The following is a 22,221-nucleotide window of genomic DNA, read 5'->3' as shown; positions in this document are numbered from 1 at the left end:
TCAAATGTTACCAAATTCCGTATTTCCCATTAAAAACATTCACCTAACTACAATATAGTTGGCCCAGCTGAGGCTGAAAAATTGTAAATACGCTTCAAAATATTACACCAGCTGAGCTAGTCGGATAATGTACATTTGGATTTACACGAAGATGGGGAAAACCCGCACGTTTTAACGCGTTTATTTGGAAATCTTTTGACGCTTTTGAGACGCCGTGAGGAGAGGCGCCGCCTGAGGGAGCCGTGCCCCACAGCCCAGGGAGCTTTCCCCAGGTAAACCTGCTCCATTTACCGCTGGGTGCGTGTACGCACAGACACCCAGCATCGCCTTTCGGTGATCCATAGGTGTAGATACACCAATTCCTAGGGACGGGCGTGTGACGGGGTTTAGAGCGAGCAGGCACCGCCCTCGTACCGCCCTCGCACCGCCCCGGGGCCGGGCCCGGCCCGCTCCGCCCCGTTCCCGAGCACGTCCGGGTCGGGCTCTGCCGTGAGGGGAAGTGCGCGCGGCGGCCCCGGCCCAGCGAGTGGCGGCTCCGGCAGCGCTGTCGCCAAGATGTCGCGGGGCTCCATCGAGATCCCTCTCCGGGACACCGACGAGGCGAGTCGGGCGCGGGGAGGGAGGGCGATCCGTGCCGGGGCGCGGGCGGTCGCCGCTGCCGCCCGTGGTTGTGCCCCGGGCTCGGGGCGCGGGTGTCGCTCGCAACCCCCGTGGCGGGGTCGCAGGTGCGTGTCCGGCCACGGTCGCGCCGCGCTTTGCTGTGTCAGGGGCTCTTGGTGCTCCTCAAGCGGCGCAAGGACACAGCCAGGGCAGAGGACCCTCTCTGTAAACTTATTTCACCGTGGAGCTAAAAACTTAGTTTAACTTTTCTTTATTTAAGGTACGCTGTCACAAGCCAAGGTTAGGTTCAGGAGGAGTGCGTGGAGATATGCAGCGTGTAACAAAGTTTGACGTTAAATCATTCCATGACAGATACTAAGTTAATAGTGTAGTTAAATATGGTGTTGCAACATAATGCTTACAGGTTGAAGAATATTCTCTGTGAATATCTGTATCTCTACTATTTTGTATACATACACATATCATACATACATACATGTCCACAGAGACATTCATATATGCACAAATATATATACGGAAACAAATTTCTGTATGGCTGCCATTGAGGTTTTAAGTCTCACAAAATCACTTTATTCTGTAGTGTTTACATGTTTAAGGGCATTTTCTTCTGTGACAGAAATGTCTGTCTGAGGTGTCAACATGAATTGTGATCTTGGTGCTGCTGTTCAGGCTAGGACTACTTGGATCCCAAAATTCTGAGTTGATCACTAGGGAATACAATAAAATACCTCTCTAGTCACCCCTGCTCTCTTTTACTTCCATATTTATTTATTGTGTTAGTAATACCTATATCTCATTCATAACTATTTTAGTTGATGGATGAAGGCCATTATCTGTCAAACAAGAGGTGCTATGCAAAATGAACTAAAATCAGTAAAAGTTAAGCAGAAATATTTTTGCTGGTATTCTAAAGTCTTGTATAGTCAAAACTAGGTTTTATAAACTGGATTGCTCTAATTCAGCCTATAGAGGAGCCCCAGCATTGGTAATCAGAGTACAACAACTTCTTTCTTGCTGTAAAATTAACTTGTAACTCAGATGACTAATTATTAAAGGCAGCATGGCTGAGTAAGGTGGACTCATAAGCAGTTAAATTGTGTTCCCAAATATCCCATCTGGGGAGTACCTGTTCCTTTTTCCTCATTTTATAATATCAGAAGATTAGATCAACACAGGAGACGAATACTCACAAAACAATGCCTGAATGATGAAGAGTTCTTGATGTCATTTGCTGGTCATATCTACAGTTGTGAATATTCAGAAATTCAGCTGCTTCAGTAGTCTCTTAATTTTCTAGGGCATAGAGATGATTTTACAAAATTTCATGAATCTGAGTTTTAGGTATTGATTTTCTGACACCAGATGACTTGGAAGGTTTTGTCTCTGAGCTAGATCTCTATATTACCTGTAGGGAAAGTTTTGGAAAGTCAGCAGTGTGCAGTCAAGTTGGTTATTAGCTGATTCTGAGCATGAGGTCCATAGTGAAAGAAGTTGAATTAGGATCTCTGCTTGTTCTCCCTCACTTGTATCCCAAACATTGGTTTGTCTTTTCTCTGAAGAGAGGCCATTGCTTTTATCTTGTACAGAATGCAATATATTGTCTCTCCTTCCTTTGTCCATAACCTTGTTTAAACACAAATACTTATTATGTTTTGTGCTCTGACAGGTCCAGTTTCCTTTCAGCTGAATGATAGACAATGTTTTTAATGCTTTGTGAAAAGATGATCTGTGTTGTTTGGTTCTAGGTTATTGAGCTTGACTTTGATCAGTTGCCCGAGGGTGATGAAGTTATAAGTATTCTGAAACAGGAGCACACCCAGCTGCACATATGGATTGCCCTAGCGGTCAGTATGGATACAAATTGTGTATTTAAATATTGTATTCACATAATCAAATCATGATTTCTATTTCCATACTCTTCGGAGTGATAACTGAGTTCCAGACAGGTACTTTATGGGGTCTTTCAGTCTTTGATCATAGGCCAGATGTTTCTGATTGACATATGCATATTAGAATTTTAATTTAATCTCTTTTTCATGAAACAGTGCCTCTTGAGGGTTGCTTTCTATGTTTTCCCCCCCTCAATCCATAATTTTCCTGGTTTGTGCCTTTGATTACGTGCTTCATAAAAAAGGAGGGGGCAATATCTATACTGTGGAAAGTATGGTTAAATGTCAAAATGTCAGAAGAGGAAGAGCAGTGGATTCTTCACTTATAAACAGCTCAAAAAGCTGTTTTAAGGTGGTGAGGCACTGGCACAGGTTGCCCTTAGAAGTTGTGGATACCCCATCCCTGGGAGTGTTCAAGGCCAGGTTGGATGGGCCTTTGAGCATCAGGAGAGTGTCCCTGCCCATGGCTGGGCGGTTGGAACGAGATTATCTTCAAGGTCCCTTCCATCCCAGGCCATCCAATGATTCTAGCACAGAAAAATATTTGGCATTATCAGAAAACCTTTCTCTACATTTATTTCTGCTGTATCCCTACATCCTAGAGAAAGAGTCTGTGATACCTAAAGCATCAGCTTGGTGTGTTCTGTACTCACTGGAGTGGTGGTGTCTGTTCAAACTGTGTTTTGTAGCTGGAGTATTACAAGCAAGGCAAAACAGAAGACTTTGTGAAGCTGCTGGAGGCCGCCCGCATCGATGGCAACCTGGACTACAGAGACCACGAGAAGGACCAGATGACATGCCTGGACACCCTGGCAGCCTACTATGTACAGCAGGCTCGGAAGGAGAAGAACAAAGACAACAAGAAGGAGCTCATCACCCAGGCCACCCTGCTGTACACTATGGCTGACAAAATCATCATGTACGATCAGGTAAAACAGATATCTGATCAAAAAAATGCTTTTGTAAATTAGTGATTGTAAAGAAAAAAAATATTAGTTCACCAAAGGGAAGCTAGGAACTGCCCAGGCTTTAAAGTCATACGTAAGCAAAACTTGTACTTGAAATATATGTGGTGCCACCAAGGATAATTCTATCTAGCCTGGCACACCTGATAGAGCTACTTCAGTCAGATTTGGAGATTGGGAAGAAAGAATTGGTATTCTCTTGCTTGATGAATGTAAGAGAAATAATTTAATAGTTAATCTTTCACATAGTCCAAACTTCGTATTTTACAAAGATAAATGTATTGCATTTTCTTTCCCTTGTCTAGAATCACTTGTTGGGAAGAGCCTGCTTTTGCCTGCTTGAAGGTGATAAGATGGACCAAGCTGATGCACAGTTCCACTTCGTGCTTAACCAGTCTCCAAATAATATTCCTGCCCTACTCGGTATGAGTTTATGGATATTTGTAAAAGCCTGCTCTTTGGTTGAGTTTTGGAATGAATTATGTGCTTAAGAGGATGTGTGTAGAGAGAATGTGATTGAGACACACATGGCAGAGACTAATTCAAATTTGGGGAGTACACATAGGTGGAAGAGCTAGGAAAAATGCAGTGCTAACTGGCATCTTCTGAGACCCATGGGCATCCATCCAGTCCAGCTATTTATGCTTCCCTGGTGGTGGCAATGAAGCTGGACACTCTGTTAAAGGTGAAGTTACCACTTGTGAGGTGTCAACAGACTGTACACTTGTAATTTAAGTTGTTTACTAGCCTCAGTAAGTATCTTTCCTCTGGACCAATAAGGAATTAGGTTTCTGCAGAAAAATATGAAAATGTAAATTTAATGTGTTTTCATGTTTGCTTTGTTCATACACTTGACATCATCAAAGGTAAGAAAAATGGTCATCTGAATTTTCTGTTAGTTTTTAACTGTATCTTTTGAAAATGGGCACAGCACAAGTTAACCAAATAATACTTGAATTTCTGGTTTATAATCTTTGTTTTATTCCTGGTATGTTCTAACAGGTAAGGCATGCATTTCTTTCAACAAGAAGGATTATAGAGGAGCCCTTGCCTACTACAAGAAGGCACTGCGTACCAATCCAGGCTGCCCAGGTAAGACAATATTTGCTACTGGAGGTATTTGCTGTACTTGCAAACTAACTCAGGTCTTCCTAATTCAAATTCAAAGGGCATTTTTGTGGTCTATATCTGTCCAAAGAATCCCAGCCCTCATTACAGAGGGATTTAGGCATTCACTGACTGAAGTATTTCTTAATACTTAGAGAAGGAAGTTGTGTTTAGGAAAATCCTGTTCTTTTTGGAATATTACCCTTTAAAGAGGTATTGGAAAATGGGATTTTGCATATAAGAGAAATTAAAGTTGTATGGAGAGGGAGGGAACCATTCAAGTCTCTTGCAGAATTTCTTTATCAGTAAGCTCTTGGAATAAGGCTTCAGAAATAACAATAATGAAACAAGACATAAAATTCAAAATTCTGCTTAGAGTGTATGATGTGAGTTTTCCTGGTTTTATATTATTTTCTTTATGCAAAAATCTGGGAAAGTGATTTTAATGGCTGTAAAAGTGATACATGGCATTTAGATACATTAACTTGAGGTATTTACATTAGGGTCCTAAATACTTGAAAGTCTCTTGAGAGATGTGATAGACTGCCATAACCTGTCTGAGAAAAGGTTTATTGCAAAGTTAATGTGTGTTCTGTGGTCTGCTTTACCATAAGATTGATTGCTACAAAAGTCTTAGTTTTCAACAAACATCTTTCCTTTGCTCCCCTTTTTCTAATGGACACAGGTTTGAAACTGCTGTTTATAAATTCTCTATACTCTTTTATCACAAGTAGTCTGAAAGAGCACTATGATACGAATTTTCTGTATTAGCCCATCTGTATTTGGTCATGGAAGCTGGAGGATGATAAACAGCATGTGAATCAGTTGATCATTTGAGGAGAAATGCTAGCTAACTTGTTTTTCATCTGTGTTTTCTGAAGACCTGCTAGTTTGGGCTGAACTTAACTTGCCTAAGTAATGTCCAGCCCTTCCATCTGGCAATTTTTTAATGCTTTTCTCTATTATTTTTTAATACATTCCCATAAAAGTAATTTTTTATTTGTTTGGCATTGGAGTCTGTGGGAAATAGATCAGTGTTCTGGGATTTATCAAGAAATAAAGTCTTACTAATATGTTCAAGTTCATTTTGTGGCCAGCCAAGTATGGGCTGCTGCCTTAAAAAACCAGCAAATTGTTAGATGGCTTTACAGCCTTTAAGGAACTATGAAAAGCTCTGCTTTTGCTCCCGGTTGTGAAAAAAAAAGGCACAAAGTTGAAACTTTGGGATTGTGAGTGGTGTCCTGTTCTCTAGCCGAGGTTCGCTTGGGAATGGGTCACTGCTTCGTGAAGCTGAACAAGCTGGAGAAAGCTCGCCTGGCCTTCAGCAGGGCTCTGGAGCTCAATTCCAAGTGTGTCGGGGCCTTGGTTGGACTGGCTGTTCTGGAGCTCAATAATAAGGAGGTGGGTCTGGCTTAGCAGGAATCCATGCTCAGTTCACTTTCTTTTAGCTAAAAAAAGCAAATTTTTCATCCTTTCTAAGATAGTTCAGTTTTGAAATGGGTAATAACTTCTGTGGTTGAATAATTTTAAATCTGTGCTACAATTGAATGATATTATAGGTATGTGCTTGTGATGTGAGCAGCACATTCTGAATAGCTTTCTTCTGTTGCTAAAAGTCTTCAATTCTGTTATTTATTGAAGGGTTAGGTACAGAAAAACAGTGCTAGGTTAACTGTTTCATTAAAAATAATAAAACTCCATGGTGAGATATGTGAAGGAAAGTTAAGGTAAAAGACATATTCCCAGGAGGTTAGAACAATTTTTTTAGAAGTTTAGGAGTTAAGAACAAATTTCCAATCAAGATTCAAAGTTACATTCAGGCATGCATGCTGCATGGTAAACCAAAGAGTAGGCAAGAAGAAATTTTAACTGGGCTGATAAAAGTACAATTAAGTAGTGATCCACCTTTCTAGGTATTGTATCACTAGAAAAATACATGCAGATATAGCTTAGTTGGAATCATAACATCCTTAGCATGATTAACCATCTCAGATATATTATTACTGGAGGATGTGACCCTTGAGTGTTTTTTAAAAAAATAATATTGTTACATAATTGTATGTGGCTAAAATTTAGTGTGCTGCTTTCTATGGTTCAATAGAACTATACTATTCTATAGAACTATACTACTTCTTTCTACAGAAAGATCTTTTGTTAGCACAGAATGTCTGAAAATTTCTTGGTTTACTGCTTTGTGAGGGGAAAAAATCCCCTGTTATTACTTCCATGAAGAAACTAAAAAAGAGAGTGATTGTAAGAGGTTTTTTCATAAAACTACAGAAAGAACCAAAAATACTCGAGAGTCAAATTTTAATAAATTCCACAGATGAGAAATTGATAATATTTGGTATCTTTACCTTTTCCCGAAGATCTTTTGACTGAAGTCAAGGGATGAGCTCACTCACCTGAAGATTCAAAAAGCTGTGATTAAAAGCTGAGCCACTCAAAGATGTTTTGTGTTCTTTCTAAGAAATACATCACCTGTGTTTTACTTCAAACTGTTCTCACAATTTTGTAGTAAAAGTTAGTGTAATACTGAAGAGTTGACACCGAGAAGGGAGAGCACTCTGAGGAAAAGAGCCTCTCTGAATATCATATTAATTGGTATCTTTTTTGTGCTTAGATATTTCCAATATTTCTTCCTCCTAGAAGATGTTATGATGTCAGATCAGGGTTGAGATTACACTGTGCTCTCATTGAGGTCTGTCTGATCTGTTTTTCTTAAATGAAAGCACTTAGAGCTTTGGGATCTCTACCCATCTACTGGATTGGGTTCATGAGTTGGACATGAGACTCAAGGTATTGGAAAACTTGGGCAAATGCACAGTGGGATTATAAACCACATTAACATTTGAAAATGAAGGCAGGAAATATTCAATATCTCCTTATCCAGGTGTATTATTATGCTAGGTTTGGAAAGACTGCACCTGTTCAAACTGAAATTGATTTTTTAGCTGCTTTCATGTTATGTTTTAACCTCTTAAAACTTAATCTGTTCAAAAACACAGCTTTCTTCTCATCATTATTACAAAGTAAAGCACAGCTTTTAGATGATTTCTTGATAGCATTTTTGGTGTTTCTCTTCAGAAATAAGTACACATTAAGCTGACATGCTTGTGATAGAGATTTCATAGTTGTCCTAAATAAAGAACAATTATTTTATCAATTGTAGATTTGAACTTGTAGGTAAATTACATTTTAACCTGTGGGAAGCTTTCTTTAAGGTGTAAAGCTTCTTTAGAAAAGAGTAAGTTGATGCAGTGATATTTCTGTTTAAACACCTGAAACTCACACTGATTTTAAAATGAGGTCTAAAGTTGTTGTTTAGAATTTGAACATGAAAATATCTTCATTCCACTGTTGAATGAATTGGGTAAATCATTGAAACCTAAACCATGCTGGCACTGGGGACACTGAACAGTAGAAGGAGAAGAAGGAAAGCTGTCAGGCTGTGAGTGTGACATGTCAAAGGACATCAACACTAAGTCTTTTGGGTTGTTTTGCTTTTTTTTTTCCTAGAAATTCCTGCTGTGCTTCATTTCCTATTTTCCACCTATATGCTGCAGGAAGAAAAGCCTGTAGCTGAATTTACTTTTTTTTTTTTTTTTGTGAGCTCAGTATGGTGTTGTCAGAAATCCTGAGCAGCCTAGACTGAAGAATGGTTTTGAAGCTGGTAATAAGATACAGATACTGAGGTGCTGCTGATACCTGTCAATGTTTCATTTAGGCTGATTCCATCAAGAATGGTGTTCAACTCCTCTCTAGGGCTTACACAATTGATCCCAGCAATCCAATGGTGTTGAATCACTTGGCTAATCACTTCTTTTTCAAGAAGGTAAGACATCACTGAAATTTTACAGTTAAATGCTTGATAACCTCTTAACAATAAGAATTTTGGTGTTAGATTCAAATACATTTCATCAGGTGACTAATATCTGTTAATCTAGATAAAGAAGTGTGAGGTTTTTGGCCTAAATTTTGTATGAACTTTTCTCAAGAAAACCAAGGTACATGTACTTAAATCAAAATCAACTTTGTGTCCTGAAGGGGTTTTGGGTTTTTGATGTTTGGAATTGGATTTTTGGTTGGCTGAAGTTTTTGTTGGTTTGTTTTTCCCCTCCTCACTCTTCCATGCTTTAAAACATGAAATATAGAAAAGATTAGTAACAGCTAAAACTAAATCTATTGTTATTTAGTCAGTGCTGTGACTAAAGCTTTGTCATGTTTTCCAGCTATCCATGTTTAAATCATAAAACCACTTGAGCATAAATAAAGTGAAGACTTCCAAATTTCATTTAACTTCCTATTTTTTTTTTTTTGTCAGGACTATGGTAAAGTACAACACTTGGCTCTTCATGCTTTCCATAACACAGAAGTGGAAGCAATGCAGGCAGAGAGCTGTTACCAGCTGGCAAGGTCTTTTCATGTGCAGGTAGGGCAGTTTTTAAAACTCCCCTTTGAGCTCACATTTTTAAAAAGTCTCTGTTATAAAAGTTCATGCAAAGGTTGCCTGTAAAAACACTGACTGTTCTTCATTTAATTCCTTTTAATTAGGAAGATTATGATCAAGCTTTCCAGTATTATTACCAGGCCACTCAGTTTGCCTCATCTTCTTTTGTACTTCCGTTTTTTGGATTGGGTCAAATGTACATTTATCGAGGGGACAAAGAGAATGCTTCACAATGCTTTGAAAAAGTCTTGAAAGCCTACCCTAACAATTATGAAACTATGAAAATCCTTGGATCTCTTTATGCAGCTTCAGAAGACCAGGAGAAACGGGACGTTGCAAAGGTGAGTTTTCCTTCCACCAGCATCGTGTTCATTTGCAAGAGTAGAACTTGGAAATCAGATTGTTCCTTAAGTTGAGTAAAACTCAGGGTTAGGTGGCTGTGGATGTGGAATATTTCATATGGGCTCTCATGAGGGGTTTTCCTGTCTGTGAAGAGTCACAACTTCTGGGCAGAACTGAGACTCCCCTGGGCTCTGGGTAAAGCATGACCAGGAATTTAGAGAAGCTCCAGCCTCATGTCTCTCTTTGGTACATGAAAAGGGCAGAATTCTTTCCATATATATATATAAAATTGTCTGAAGATGGGAAGTTAGCTCATGATTTCCTGAAGAGAGCAAATCACCTGGTGATACCTAGAAAGCACTTGTCCTGTCTGGGCTTATCTGGAAGGACAGTGAAGGACAGTGAATACCTTTTTAAATGAAAGGTATTTTAAATCTAATGTTGGGTAGATAAATGCAAGAAATGTTAGACATTTCTCTAGCTTTTTATGTTGGTGTAATAGCCTTTGTTTCTCTAAGACTTGAAGCAGGTGTTCTGTTCTACAGAAGAATAGAATAATGAAGGAAGGAAACTAATGCAGATTTATTACAGATGTTTAGGATGCTTGCTTCTGCAGTATGGTATATCTTTCTAGTGTTAAGGTGAATGCCTTCGCTTTTATTTCCATTTTTTAAACAGGCTGTGTGTCTTTGAAGTGGCATAATTATCTTCTGTTTTTCAGGGGCATTTAAAGAAAGTCACGGAACAATATCCTGATGATGTAGAGGCATGGATTGAGCTAGCCCAAATTCTAGAACAGACTGATATACAGGTATTATTAATACTCACTTGGTGAATTGTGTGTGTGCTTTTCATAAGAGCATGTAGAGCTCTTTCTCTTCTTTCTTTCATCCACTTTCTGTTTCTTTCCAAAGGGTGCTCTGTCAGCCTATGGCACAGCCACACGCATTCTGCAGGAGAAAGTTCAGGCTGATGTCCCTCCAGAGATCCTGAATAATGTGGGTGCCCTGCACTTCAGGCTGGGAAACCTGGGAGAGGCAAAGGTATGCAGTTACTCACAGTTTGAATGGTGTTTCTTGGTCACACTGAGGTTTTTCTTTGAGGACATTCTGGAGTGCTTCATTGCTCTTTTCTCTCTGCTTCAGAAATACTTCCTGGCGTCGCTGGATCGTGCCAAAGCAGAGGCTGAGCATGATGAGCATTACTACAATGCCATCTCTGTGACAACATCCTACAACCTTGCCAGGCTCTACGAGGCCATGTGTGAATTTCACGAAGCTGAAAAGCTCTATAAAAACATTTTGAGAGAACATCCAAATTACGTTGATTGTAAGAAACATTTGGTATTTCAGTTCTACAGATATCCTTATAATGCCAAAAAATCTTCTGGTTGACAGTGTCCTCTGCTCTCCTTCTGTCTGTCTTCCCTTGTTTTCACAGTAGCATTGGGGCTGAGTAGCCTGTGCTGTTTGCCACAAGCTGCAGCACTCATCATGCCCCAGCCTCATCTGTAGCCTTTTCCTGCTTGTTTTCCATTGTCACCTGCAGATACCCTTCCCAAAGCTTGTGGAGATGGGAGAGCTATTTAAAGTGGAGGGAGAACTATGTAACTGATGGATTCTGATTTCTTTGCAGTTTTTCAGTTGTCCTTAACTTATAAAGCAAATTTAACAGATTCATAATACTCTAATTCTTCAAAACCTGCAGTTTCTCTCTGGCCTTACATGGGTGCAAGTTCCTTCTTCACATCATATTTCTTGTGAATAGAATATGAAAGGTGCCTTAGTGTTTGCTGTCCTTAGCTGATGCATGGACAATATTTTCTTTGTACAAGATGACTTTAACCTGTTCTCTGATCTTTATTTTATTTTCTATCTTTATTTTCAGGCTACTTGCGCCTGGGAGCTATGGCCAGGGATAAAGGGAATTTTTATGAGGCTTCTGATTGGTTTAAAGAGGCACTTCAGATCAATCAGGTTTGTACCCCTATAAGTGTTTAACATTAAAACACTCTGAATAATAAGTTAACTTAAAATTTAATTTTCCTCTTTTTTGTGTTTTTAATTTGTTTAAACTAGAGGAAGGAGAGCTGCTAGATCTGCTCTCTTGTGTTTTGTTTGGGGTTCTTTTGAATATGGAATTATGTTTAAAAAGAGTAACACTTTATGCTTGAAAAAGAACCCTTGCAAAGGAAAATAGTGCTTTTGTAACTTAAAGTGAATTTTTATTTAGGATCATCCAGATGCCTGGTCTCTGATTGGCAATCTTCACTTGGCTAAACAAGAGTGGGGTCCAGGACAGAAGAAATTTGAAAGAATATTGAAGCAGCCCTCCACACAAAATGATACTTATTCCATGCTGGCTCTTGGCAACGTCTGGTTACAGACTCTCCATCAGCCCACAAGAGACAGAGAAAAGGTAATGGGCATCTCTCTGCCCTGTGTGTGGGTTTGTTTATCTTTTGTATGTTGTTAGCTATTCAGAGCCTCTTATTGTTGTCTGTTTGGCATCTTCTAGTCCATAAAACCTCTGGGTAGATCTTTTAATACCCCACTTTAGAAGTGAGTGATGAATTCGGGCATTTCTCTCTGCAGGAGAAACGTCACCAAGACCGTGCATTAGCCATCTACAAGCAAGTCCTCAGGAATGACCCAAAGAATTTGTATGCTGCCAATGGCATAGGTGAATATCAGACTCTAGTTTTGCTTCAGAGGTGATCATATTCTTAAGTTTCGTGCTTTATTAGAGAATTGTTTGTTCAAGGCCTGAGCACCGTACAGTGGAGCCCAGGAAATGGCAGCTATGTCAGTTTTTGAAGGGGCACTTTATTGAAGTATATTGAATTTTCTGTGCTAGGAGTGCACAGTGCATGAAGCTGGAAGCTCACACTGTCCATGTTCCTCTCCCCTCAGGAGCTGTCTTGGCACACAAAGGATATTTCCGTGAAGCTCGTGATGTTTTTGCCCAAGTGAGAGAGGCCACAGCAGACATCAGCGATGTGTGGCTGAATTTGGCACACATCTACGTGGAGCAGAAGCAGTACATCAGTGCTGTGCAGATGGTAACATCTCCACATTGAATTACCTCCTGTCTTGGCTCACATAACTTCTAGATGTCTCTCTGTTGTCAGGGCAGCTGGGAAAGTTTCTGAGCAGTGTTTTAACAAGTTCTAGGCCTATTTCTAACAAGCTGTTGGGTGTCCAGTCTAGATTTAGTAACAGACTGCCAAATGTGGGTATGGGGTAACCAAGGACTTACCATATTTTATACTTTTTTTTGGTAGCAGGGTTAGAATTTTGGTTGTGGAATAAATTATTAGCCAGAGTGGTTTCAGTCAGTGTAGTTACTGTATGTGATTTACATGCAGATATTTCCAAAGTAAGTAAATACAATTTGCTGCTGGGATTTTCTTTTAAATAGCAACAATTCCCATTTTTGTTCTTATAAATGACCACATAAATACTTTAAGAGTTATCCTAAAAGCTGACTGGGCTGTAATTTCACTCACCACTGTTAAAATCACAAAATAATTCATGTTGAAAGAAAGCTGTTGAGGTCAGCTAGTTTAACCTGACCTGCCCAAGCAAGTAAATGTTCAAGTGTCAACCTGTTCTGAGTAAATTGACTCAACTAGTTGATGAAAAGCATACAAATAAGCTTAAAAGCACAGCATATGTTGAACAGGACAGAAACTAAGAACAAACTTGTGTCATTTAAGATGCATGCTTATTGAGGCTCAAAGACACTTCATTCAGAGCTATTCTGAAGCTTTTTGTGATGCTTAATAAAGAAGTGTTTACTGGCCTTTCTTACATGCTCAGGAGCTCAGTAGTCACTGTCCTGCAGTGAGCTATTGTTAGCAAGCTTTGGCAACACAGTCACATTCACTCTGTTGTGCTTGAATGGGGTCTGTTGTTTTTTTAGCACTTCGACTATTTTTATTGACAAAAAGCCTAATGAAAATCTCATTTTAGCAATTGCTTAAGCAGTGAATTGCAGTGGGGGAGTGGGTATCACTTTCATCTATCCATTTGGGAGAAAAAATATTTTACTAATTTGCTGATTTATTTAAGAAAAGGTGTTATTAGAAATGTGTTTGTTTACTGAAGTGTTTTATTGTTCCCTGGGTTTTGCTATGCAGTCACAGTGTGAAATACATTATATTGGACTCAAAGGGAGACAAATTGAAATTGCTAGCCCAGCTTACTGCAGCCACGATAATTATCCTACTGAGTTCTCTACCCTAAAGCATACAAATCTGAGGCAGGCTTGAGCTAAACACAGAATCTTGGATGCTGAAGGTGCTCACCACACAGTGAGATCCAAGAGTAACAACCTCAGGTGTTGCAGTTCAGGGCAATTTTTCTGTATTTGAGCTGCAAATAAAACTTACTTTATATTCCTTCCTATTTTGGAGGCTTAGAGAGGGTGAAGGGTTCCTTGATAAAAGAGTATGTCAAACAGAAGGTGCTTTTTACTGAAAATGATAACATTTGCTATCTTTTAAGCCTTTAATTCTAGACCCACAGAAGTTATAGTAACAAGTCATCTTTTACACTTTAGAGAAACTGATATCCCTTGGCATGGGTAAGTTCCTCAGCTGGGTAGACAGAGCAAAGCTGAGTTATCTGGAAAGTCTGAATTTTTTTTTAACCAATTACATTAGATATATAGAATTAGTATATAGATATATTTCAATTTATAAAATATCTTATTATATGAATAAAGAAAATAGATTGTTTATTCCCCCCACATACTGTGGAGAATATTTGAGTGATCTTCAAATGAGTCATGTTGGTTGGACTTTGTTGCAGTAAATGCTACTTTAAAAAGTATTCTTTTGTACCTAAGACCTACAGAGCCTTCTGGGCTGCAGCCACTTTCTAGAAAAAATCAGGTACTTGCTATGGAATAGGAGAATGTTCTGATCACTGAAAGGGAGGCATCCATGTAGCATAACACACTTCTTTAAAAAACAAAAGGCATATTAGCAGTAATGCTTTTTGGGATTAGAAACATTTACTAGAGTTTGCTAACCAAAATAACAAACCACTGTTGCCTCTTACTTTGATTTTTTTTCTTTTATTTCAGTATGAAAACTGCCTCAGAAAGTTCTATAAGCATCAAAACACTGAAGTGTTGTTATATTTGGCCCGGGCACTGTTCAAATGTGGCAAATTACAGGAATGCAAACAAACTTTGTTAAAGGTATGGATCTAGAACATCATGGATCACAGAATAAAATTACTGTTAGTTGATGTGTATTTGTGTTTCTTTAAATTTGGTGGTCTGGGGTTGAAATTATGGTGTTTATTCTCTTTATGTCATTTCTGTATCACGTTGTAGCTTATCATAAAAACGTGGTTTTTCCAGGCCAGGCATGTGGCTCCAAGTGATACAGTCCTCATGTTTAATGTGGCTTTAGTGCTGCAAAGACTTGCTACCTCTGTCCTGAAAGATGAAAAAAGCAATCTGAAGGAAGTCCTTAATGCTGTGAAAGAGCTGGAGCTCGCCCACAGGTAAAAATCGTTTGGTTTTAATCCTTATAATCCATGTTGTTGTCCCCTTACAGTGTACTTGCAGTATTGAGCACAAATCTGGTTAGAAGAGCAATCATCTTCTACAAGGCACTATGTAATTCTAGAGTTTCTAATAGGAAAACAAAATATTGAGCCTGACAAAACTGTGTGTTCAGATTTTGTTCCAGAACCAGTTTTGTTTGACCAGGTCCCAATATGTGTTTCTCAAAGTTTTGTTTTTGCTGTGACCAAGATGCTCTTCTTCCCAGAAATGTACAGTTGAAAAGATGTTGATAATTATTCTACAACTTGAATACTGTTTTATGACTTCTTTCAAAGCCAACTATAAGGCTTAAAAGCAAATCTGTTTATCTTACATAAGTATAATTAATGACTAGCAGTCCCTAAAGATTATTTTCACCCTCCTTTTGGTAAGTAAAACCCAAATACTGTCACAGTTTAAGAACAGAAACAGTTTCTTAAGTGCATTTGAGATATTTTAGTTCTGTTTAAAAAACAATAATAGAAAATTTTGTGCAGACACCAGTATGATTAATCTGATCCAGTTGTCACCATCCTTGAACAGAGCTTTCAGCCATTTATCCTTCTCCTAGGGGTAGCTGGTGCATGATTTGTGCATTCCTAGCTCTGCTGTTACGTTGAGGATGGAAGTTCTGACTTAAATTTAATTAGAAGCTTGTTATTTGTTGTCTTGAAGAAGTTGCATGAATTTATTTTTGCCTATTAACTGCAATTTTTGGAACATACTCTCCATAGTCTAGACCTCAAGCAAGGAATTTTTATATTCATGTACCCAAGAATTTGAATCTAGCACAAAACCACTTCATTTGGAATGTGCCTGAGGGTATATGGGAAGAAATGGTGGCAATCTTTGAAAGTTAGAAGTAATTTTCTTTTAAATTTGAGAAACTTTTCAAAGCACTGATCATCATATCTTACTTGGAAGTTTGTTGTATTCCCAAGGGCCTCTCCACTAGGTCAAGGAGGCTGTTCTGAAAGGATTTGTGATAAACAAGTTTCCCTTCCTTCTCTTATGCTGAATTCAGGCATGTAATCTGTGACAGATAAATCAATCTTTTGGGTCAGCAATGTACTTACTGCTAGGAGCCAGCATATGAAATCTCAGAACTCTTTTTAGAATGTTTCCTCTCCAGAGTGGTTTTAGAATGCTTTAGATTTGAGTATTCTGAATGCACTTTTTAGCTGTTAAAAGGTGCTGTATCAAAAGATGATGGCACAGGGGAAATTGGTGGGATTTCCTCATCTGTTGAGTTCTACAGGTTTGTAATTCAGGAGTAAATGGTTTGTTTTAAGGCAAAATTGCAGTAAATATGTAAGTAATGCTATCTTTGCTTACTTTGGTTTCTTGTGATTTCCTCCAGGTACTTCAGTTACTTGAGTAAAGTAGGTGATAAGATGAGATTTGACTTGGCACTTGCTGCTACAGAAGCCAGGTAAAAAAATAAAACAAAAACAACCCACAAAGAAGTCCTTCATTCAGATTCTAAGGGGAATATTTTTGTCCTGTTTTGGGGTTTTTTTTTTAAGTACTAAAACTAGATTCCACAATTTCAGCTGTCATTTTGTTAGAACAATAGAAACACAAGTGCAGGGTCACTCCCTACTACTGTTTCATTCTTTTCCTGAGTTTCACTTCTGCACATTCTTGTAAGATTTCCACAGCCCCATACAAATACCATGTGTTGGCCATCCTGCACTGAATGGGTATTATTGAAGCACTTTGTGGAGAGAAGAAAATTTCAATATTAAAAAAAATGTCATTTTGGCATCAGCTGAGAGGGGGTTGAAAGCACCTTGCTTTAATGTTTTGTGTGACTTGGACAGTTTATGCAACCTTAACTCTCACACTAAGGGGTTTCTAAAGCTTGAATTTTGCCCTACCTTTCCAAAAAGATTTGTTAGGTTGTTGTGATTAAATACAGGTTCTTATTAACTATGCTTCTGAAGCTCTCCAAATTGGTTGGCATTTTTCCTTTTATGTTCATGTGTGGGTTTTCTGTATATGAATTGGCTACGTTTGAAGTGTGAATCAATATGTTGTGAAATGATCCAATGGAACATAAATTAGCTTACTAAAAATGCTTTCATTTTCTCAAAAATCTGCGCTGCTCTTCTTTGTGCTATTTCAAGTAGCTGGTTTTTTAGTTCACTGGGGATATGAATGGTGTGTTGTGATGCAGGCACTTTATAAAAGCATTTCTTTTTGTGTTTGCCACCTTGCCTTACCTGAGAACCTTGATTTTGCAGGCAGTGCTCTGACTTACTGAGCCAGGCCCAGTATCATGTGGCTCGGGCACGTAAGCAGGATGAGGAGGAGAGGGAGCTGCGTGCCAAGCAGGAGCAGGAGAAGGAGCTGCTTCGCCAGAAACTGCTTAAAGAACAGGTTTCATCCCACTAAATTCTGTATATTGCATTTTATAAGTGCACACACTGACAATATGTGCTCCTGCTGCTCTGGGGTGGTACCTAGTACCTGTTTTTCTTGGTCATAGGAAGTGCCAGCTGAAAATATTGCAGCTAAAAGGTGATGCTCTTTCTTCCCCATAGCCTCAGAAATATTTAATTGTAAAATGAAACAAAATAGATGTGCTAGAAGTTCTGCCATCAGCCTTTTACCTTTTCTACCATGGGCTTTTTTGTAGAAAACTTTTTTTACAAAACTTTTTCTTTTTTTTTACCATGTGCATCTTCTGCTGTGACACAGAGCATCAAAAAGCAATTTTCCAGTCTCCTGACAGCAAATCATTTCTGTGCCTGCTGTTATAATCACCGTGGGGTGCAAATACAATGGTAATGGTTGGCTTCCTTGGTGTTTCAGGAAGAGAAGCGCCTGAGAGAAAAAGAAGAGCAGAAGAAACTTCTGGAACAAAGAGCTCAATATGTGGAGAAGACCAAGAATATTCTGATGTTCACTGGTGAAGTAGAAGGATCAAAGGAGAAAAAACGTGGTGGCGGTGGAGGCAGGGTAGAACAGAATGTTTTAATCTCTTTTTTTGTTTTTTATTTCTTTTAAATCCTTAATTTTCCCCTTCTGATATATAGTCTCTTGCAGGAGCACAGGTTTTTAATTTCAAACTCCTAGGTTCTACTGAGTTAAATTGCACAGGTTTAATACTAAAATGTCAAAATTGGAAGCTAATACTTAAAAGTTCTGAGCATGGTGGCATCACTAAAATGTGTTCAATTGTTAAAAATAACAGAAGATTATCTTATGTGCCAATTCTGAATCAGTTTCTAAATTATACCTCTCTGGTGCTAACTTTGCATTGTCTCTAGAAGGTCTGTATTTTCATTTCTTCCAGAATATGTTCAGCTAAATTTCCATTTTGAAGTGTTTCCTGGGAGCTTTGTAACTGGGATGTGAATAATAGGTTGTGTTGTCTGTGTTTCTTACAGCGTTCCAAAAAAGGAGCAGGGGAGTTTGATGAGTTTGTCAATGATGACAGTGATGAAGATCTGCCCATTTCTAGAAAGAAAAAGAAGAGGAAGGGCAGTGGCAGTGAACAGGATGGGGAAGAAGAGGAGGGTGAGAGAAAGAAGAAGAAGAGGAGGAGGTAGCTGATACTTTAATTAATTGAATTTTAATTAATTTCAATTTAATATTAGACTTCCCTGAGCAATAGTAGGGCTTTTAAGTAAATTCTCTGCAGTGTTTTGTAACAATTTAAAAACAAACTCGTATCAAGATGTCACAAGATTATTTTTTACTAACACGTTATACTTTATAAGACTTAAGCAACCACTCTGCAAAAGAAATAGGAGTAACACTTGATGAACATTTCTGGACATTTCTTGAGACTGGTATTTTTGTATTTTTTAAGGGTTTTTTGCAATATTATGCTTTATGCCATATAAAATGTGTTTCTGTTCAAGACCCCAGAAGGCAGAAGAGGGGAGTGATGATGAGGAACACGAAAACGGCCCACGGCCTAAGAAGCGACGTCCACCCAAAGCAGAGAAGAAGAAGGCTGTAAGTTAAACCCTGAATAACTGCATCACTCTCTAAATATGTATTTGGAGTTCAGCATTACCCTGGTCAAGAGAGATTTATTAGTGTTGAAAATTACAGCAAAACCTCCTGAAGCCAACTGCTCTTGGACCTTATTTTTATCCTTCTTCCATGTTGCTATTGCTGCTTCAAGGATGAAAAGCCATCTAGAATCAAGTGATAGTAAATGGAAAATTTTTTCAGGGCTTGTCTGGTTTTCTGAATGTATTTCTACATTTGGGCCCTGTGCCACATGAACAAGCAACTCTTTGTTTTCCCCCTATACAGCCCAAACCAGAGCGTCTGCCTCCTTCAATGAAAGGAAAGATCAAATCAAAAGCCATCATTTCATCAAGTGATGATTCTTCTGATGAGGACAAACTCAAAATTGCTGATGATGGGTAAGAACCTTAATTAACTTTGTATGAACTTAGAGTTTCAATGCATGCCTTCAAGAGAAAATGCAGTGTTAATGAGATAACATGAAGATAATGAGAAGTTTTTCATTGTACTCACAACATCCCTTCCCAGCGCAAATTAATTCCACTCATTTTTCTAAAACTGGTGTGAAAAATGCATGTATTTTATGATTGACTTTTCGTAAATATTAAAATGAATATTATATGTGTTGTGTTAGAAAGTAATGCTGTATTAATTCTCTTATGTACTGTGTTAAATATAGTTTTAGGTTAGAAAAAATGTTAAAATAGAAACTATGCTATGTAAGATACTTTGTTTAAAAGGAAGGACTCACAGTGAGATAGCAGTCACAGGACACCTAAATCTTTCAGAGAAAAAGAATTTATTGCCTTCTTATCAGAAGAAAGGAACTTCTTCCCGCCTCAAAGGCACTGTTAGGATTCGGAGGATGACCAGACAGAATCCTGTATTTGAATGGAATTTATGCATCATGTATGAGGTGTATGAATATGCAACAGGCTATTGCTTTTAAGGGTTAATCCTCTGTTAACGTGTGTCCTTTTTCGAGCTTATGCTGCCCAAAAAAAGGTACCCGGACGTCTGTGACTCTTTGTCTGTATTGACTCATATTGTCCTAATCCAAATTGTCCAAATTATTATTACTCTAATTGTATTACTGTTTTTATAACCATTTTATTACTATTAAGCTTTTAAAATTTTAAAAACAAATGATAGGCATTTTTCACAACTAGCATTACCCAAACCCTGGTGTCTTGCTTTATGTATCAGCTAAAGTGAGCACCTTTTAATACCATTTTTTCCCTCTGCTTTTCCCCACAGGCACGCTAGGAATAGCAACAGCGATTCTGAGGAGGGGGAGCAGCAGCACAGCAAACGCATTGTTTCGGACAGCGATTCCGATAACAGGAACAAGTCGGGCAGCGAGGCCGGCAGCCCCCGCAGGTCCGGCGCCCGCGTCTCCGAGGAGGAATCTGACAGCGACCGGTCCCCGAGGAAGAGGCGGCGCTCGGAGTCGGAGCAGTCGGACAATGAGTCCGTGCAGTCGGGGAGGAGCCGCGGCTCCGGCGGCTCCGAGAACGAATCGCGGCCGGCTTCGCGCAGCGCCGAGTCCGACCGGGACTCCGAGAGGGGCTCTGACCACGAGGGGTCTGCCAGAGCTTCTGGCAATGAGTCCGAGCCAGAGGCGTCCAATGATGAGGGCTCTGAAGGGGGCTCGGATGACAGCGATTAGAGCTGAATTACAGACCCTATTTTTAAAAAGTTCATGTAAATACATCTCAGTTACAGGGAAGATAGAATTTTTATACTTCAAAACTGTGATTTAAAGAACCTTAATGTTTTAGTAAACTGTTGTGAGACCTTCTTGTGATTCTTTCTATTAGTTACCGATGGATGTTTCTCTGAGTTGGCTTATGGTGTATTTTTAAATTTAAACCACTGTAGGTGCACAGAATCTCTGTCCTGTAGTCAGCACACCGAGGATGGAATGCATGTAAAAACTATGGAACATAAAATCTCCTTAGGTGGTTCAGTGTGGCTGAAACTTTGTTCTGTGATTAAAGATGCATAGATGGATCTTAAAATCCTACCAGATGCAACAAAGAGCTGTGGATATTTATCTTTTTCCTCACTCGGAGTAAAGGTCAGTAGGGAAGTTTTTCTTACTTTCTGTTAAAGAATAAATGTGCCACAATGCAGCTCTTTTATGTTTTCAAGGGTTTGTTCTTTTGCTTCTGTTTTTGTGTTAAATCAGTTGAAAATGTGCAGATCTTAGAGAAATTTTATAAACTAGTGATGCAGATTTAGATGAAATATTTAAATTGGCTGGTAAAGACATTTGGGAGAACTCTGTATTACTTGAGAAAGGTAAAGCTGCAAGTGTCACAATAAAATGTTCTTGCTTATTTGCTTGGAGTGATTTATTTTACTCCTTAGAAGGTATAAGCAGAATACCTGAAAAAGTTGAATTTGGAATCTCTATGGAGGAAGTGGTCCTCCCTATATTGTAAGTACATGGCTTGGAACTAAGTCCTTTCACATAATGTGTTCAGGAATAACAATGAAAAATTGCTGTGCTGTAGACTAAATTGGATTTCTCTCTGTGGTTCTGAAAAGGAAATGTTTTCCTCTTTTTCATTGGTCATTAATTCCTATGTCAAGCATTTGCTAAGAGAAGATTCTGTAGGTCTGGATAGTGTATTGCTACCGATTCTAATAGATTGTATGGCCTAAATATGTTGCCTTGTTTTTAGGAGCCTGGATTGTCACTACTGATAGTTCACTTGAAGCACTAAGTGAAAGTGAAGTTTCCCATGCTGCTATTTCTGGTTTGTTGTGAGCATGAGCTGTTCTCATTGTGGATGGGTTTGTTCATGTGTTTGTGGGCTGTTGGTAACCATAGCAGACAGCAGGATGCAGAACACGCGAGAAGTCTCTCCTTGTGGCTCAGTTTGGTATCAAGTTTGTATCTGTGTTCTTATCTAAAGCTTAGCATCAGAGTAGAAGAACAACCCTCATGTTTGCTGGGTCAGAGCAGAGCTGAATCATGACCCAGAACCACAGAGAAGCAATGGATAGCTGAGCTGGGAATGCTTGGTGTCACATGGCTTCATTTATGAGGCTGTGGAAAGTGTGAGGAAATTGGTGCAGCTCAGGAGAGCTGATACATGCAAAGTGAAACAAACAAAGCACAGACAGCAGTGGCAGGTGTGAGAGTAGCCAGCTCTTAAAAATAGGAAGGAAAAAGATGTACAGCACTTACTATGGGATCTTAGAAACTTTTCTCTGCCTGAAATACACCTCTGCTGTCATAGCTTTATGATGTTACTAATTCTGTCTTCCTTGTGAGAAGTCTGCA

The 22,221-nt window shown here is 38.9% G+C and overlaps 1 protein-coding gene across 2 annotated transcripts; it reads left to right on the top strand.

Moving 5' to 3' along the window:
• CTR9 (CTR9 homolog, Paf1/RNA polymerase II complex component) lies at positions 1–21,268 on the top strand. Of its 2 annotated transcripts, none has more exons than XM_059474936.1 (25): positions 1–272; positions 2,367–2,465; positions 3,200–3,439; positions 3,781–3,898; positions 4,478–4,567; positions 5,835–5,983; positions 8,310–8,417; positions 8,907–9,014; positions 9,137–9,373; positions 10,096–10,185; positions 10,289–10,417; positions 10,520–10,703; positions 11,262–11,350; positions 11,607–11,792; positions 11,969–12,056; positions 12,287–12,435; positions 14,466–14,582; positions 14,748–14,893; positions 16,297–16,368; positions 17,183–17,318; positions 17,754–17,900; positions 18,332–18,489; positions 18,809–18,905; positions 19,212–19,324; positions 20,184–21,268. In XM_059474936.1, the coding sequence occupies exons 3-25, from the start codon at positions 3,302–3,304 to the stop codon at positions 20,593–20,595; spliced, it is 3,261 nt and encodes a 1,086-aa protein (XP_059330919.1). In that variant the 5' UTR covers positions 1–272; positions 2,367–2,465; positions 3,200–3,301; the 3' UTR covers positions 20,596–21,268. The 2 variants fall into 2 exon arrangements, with proteins under 2 accessions (XP_059330919.1, XP_059330917.1); XM_059474934.1 differs by lacking the exon at positions 1–272 and adding an exon at positions 485–600.
• Positions 21,269–22,221: the final 953 nt, after the last annotated feature.

The sequence above is a fragment of the Ammospiza nelsoni genome, chromosome 6 (genome assembly GCF_027579445.1).
Source record: "Ammospiza nelsoni isolate bAmmNel1 chromosome 6, bAmmNel1.pri, whole genome shotgun sequence".
In the NCBI taxonomy this organism is placed as follows: Eukaryota; Metazoa; Chordata; class Aves; order Passeriformes; family Passerellidae; genus Ammospiza; species Ammospiza nelsoni.
This window is presented reverse-complemented; position numbering and strand designations above follow the sequence as displayed.

Coding starts and splice junctions, on each gene's coding strand:
- CTR9 (XM_059474934.1), top strand. CDS start 556: ATGTCGCGGGGCTCCATCGAGATCCCTCTCCGGGACACCGACGAG. Junction 14,894..16,296: donor GAGCTGGAGCTCGCCCACAG/GTAAAAATCGTT, acceptor GATTTCCTCCAG/GTACTTCAGTTACTTGAGTA. Junction 17,901..18,331: donor GTGGTGGCGGTGGAGGCAGG/GTAGAACAGAAT, acceptor TGTTTCTTACAG/CGTTCCAAAAAAGGAGCAGG.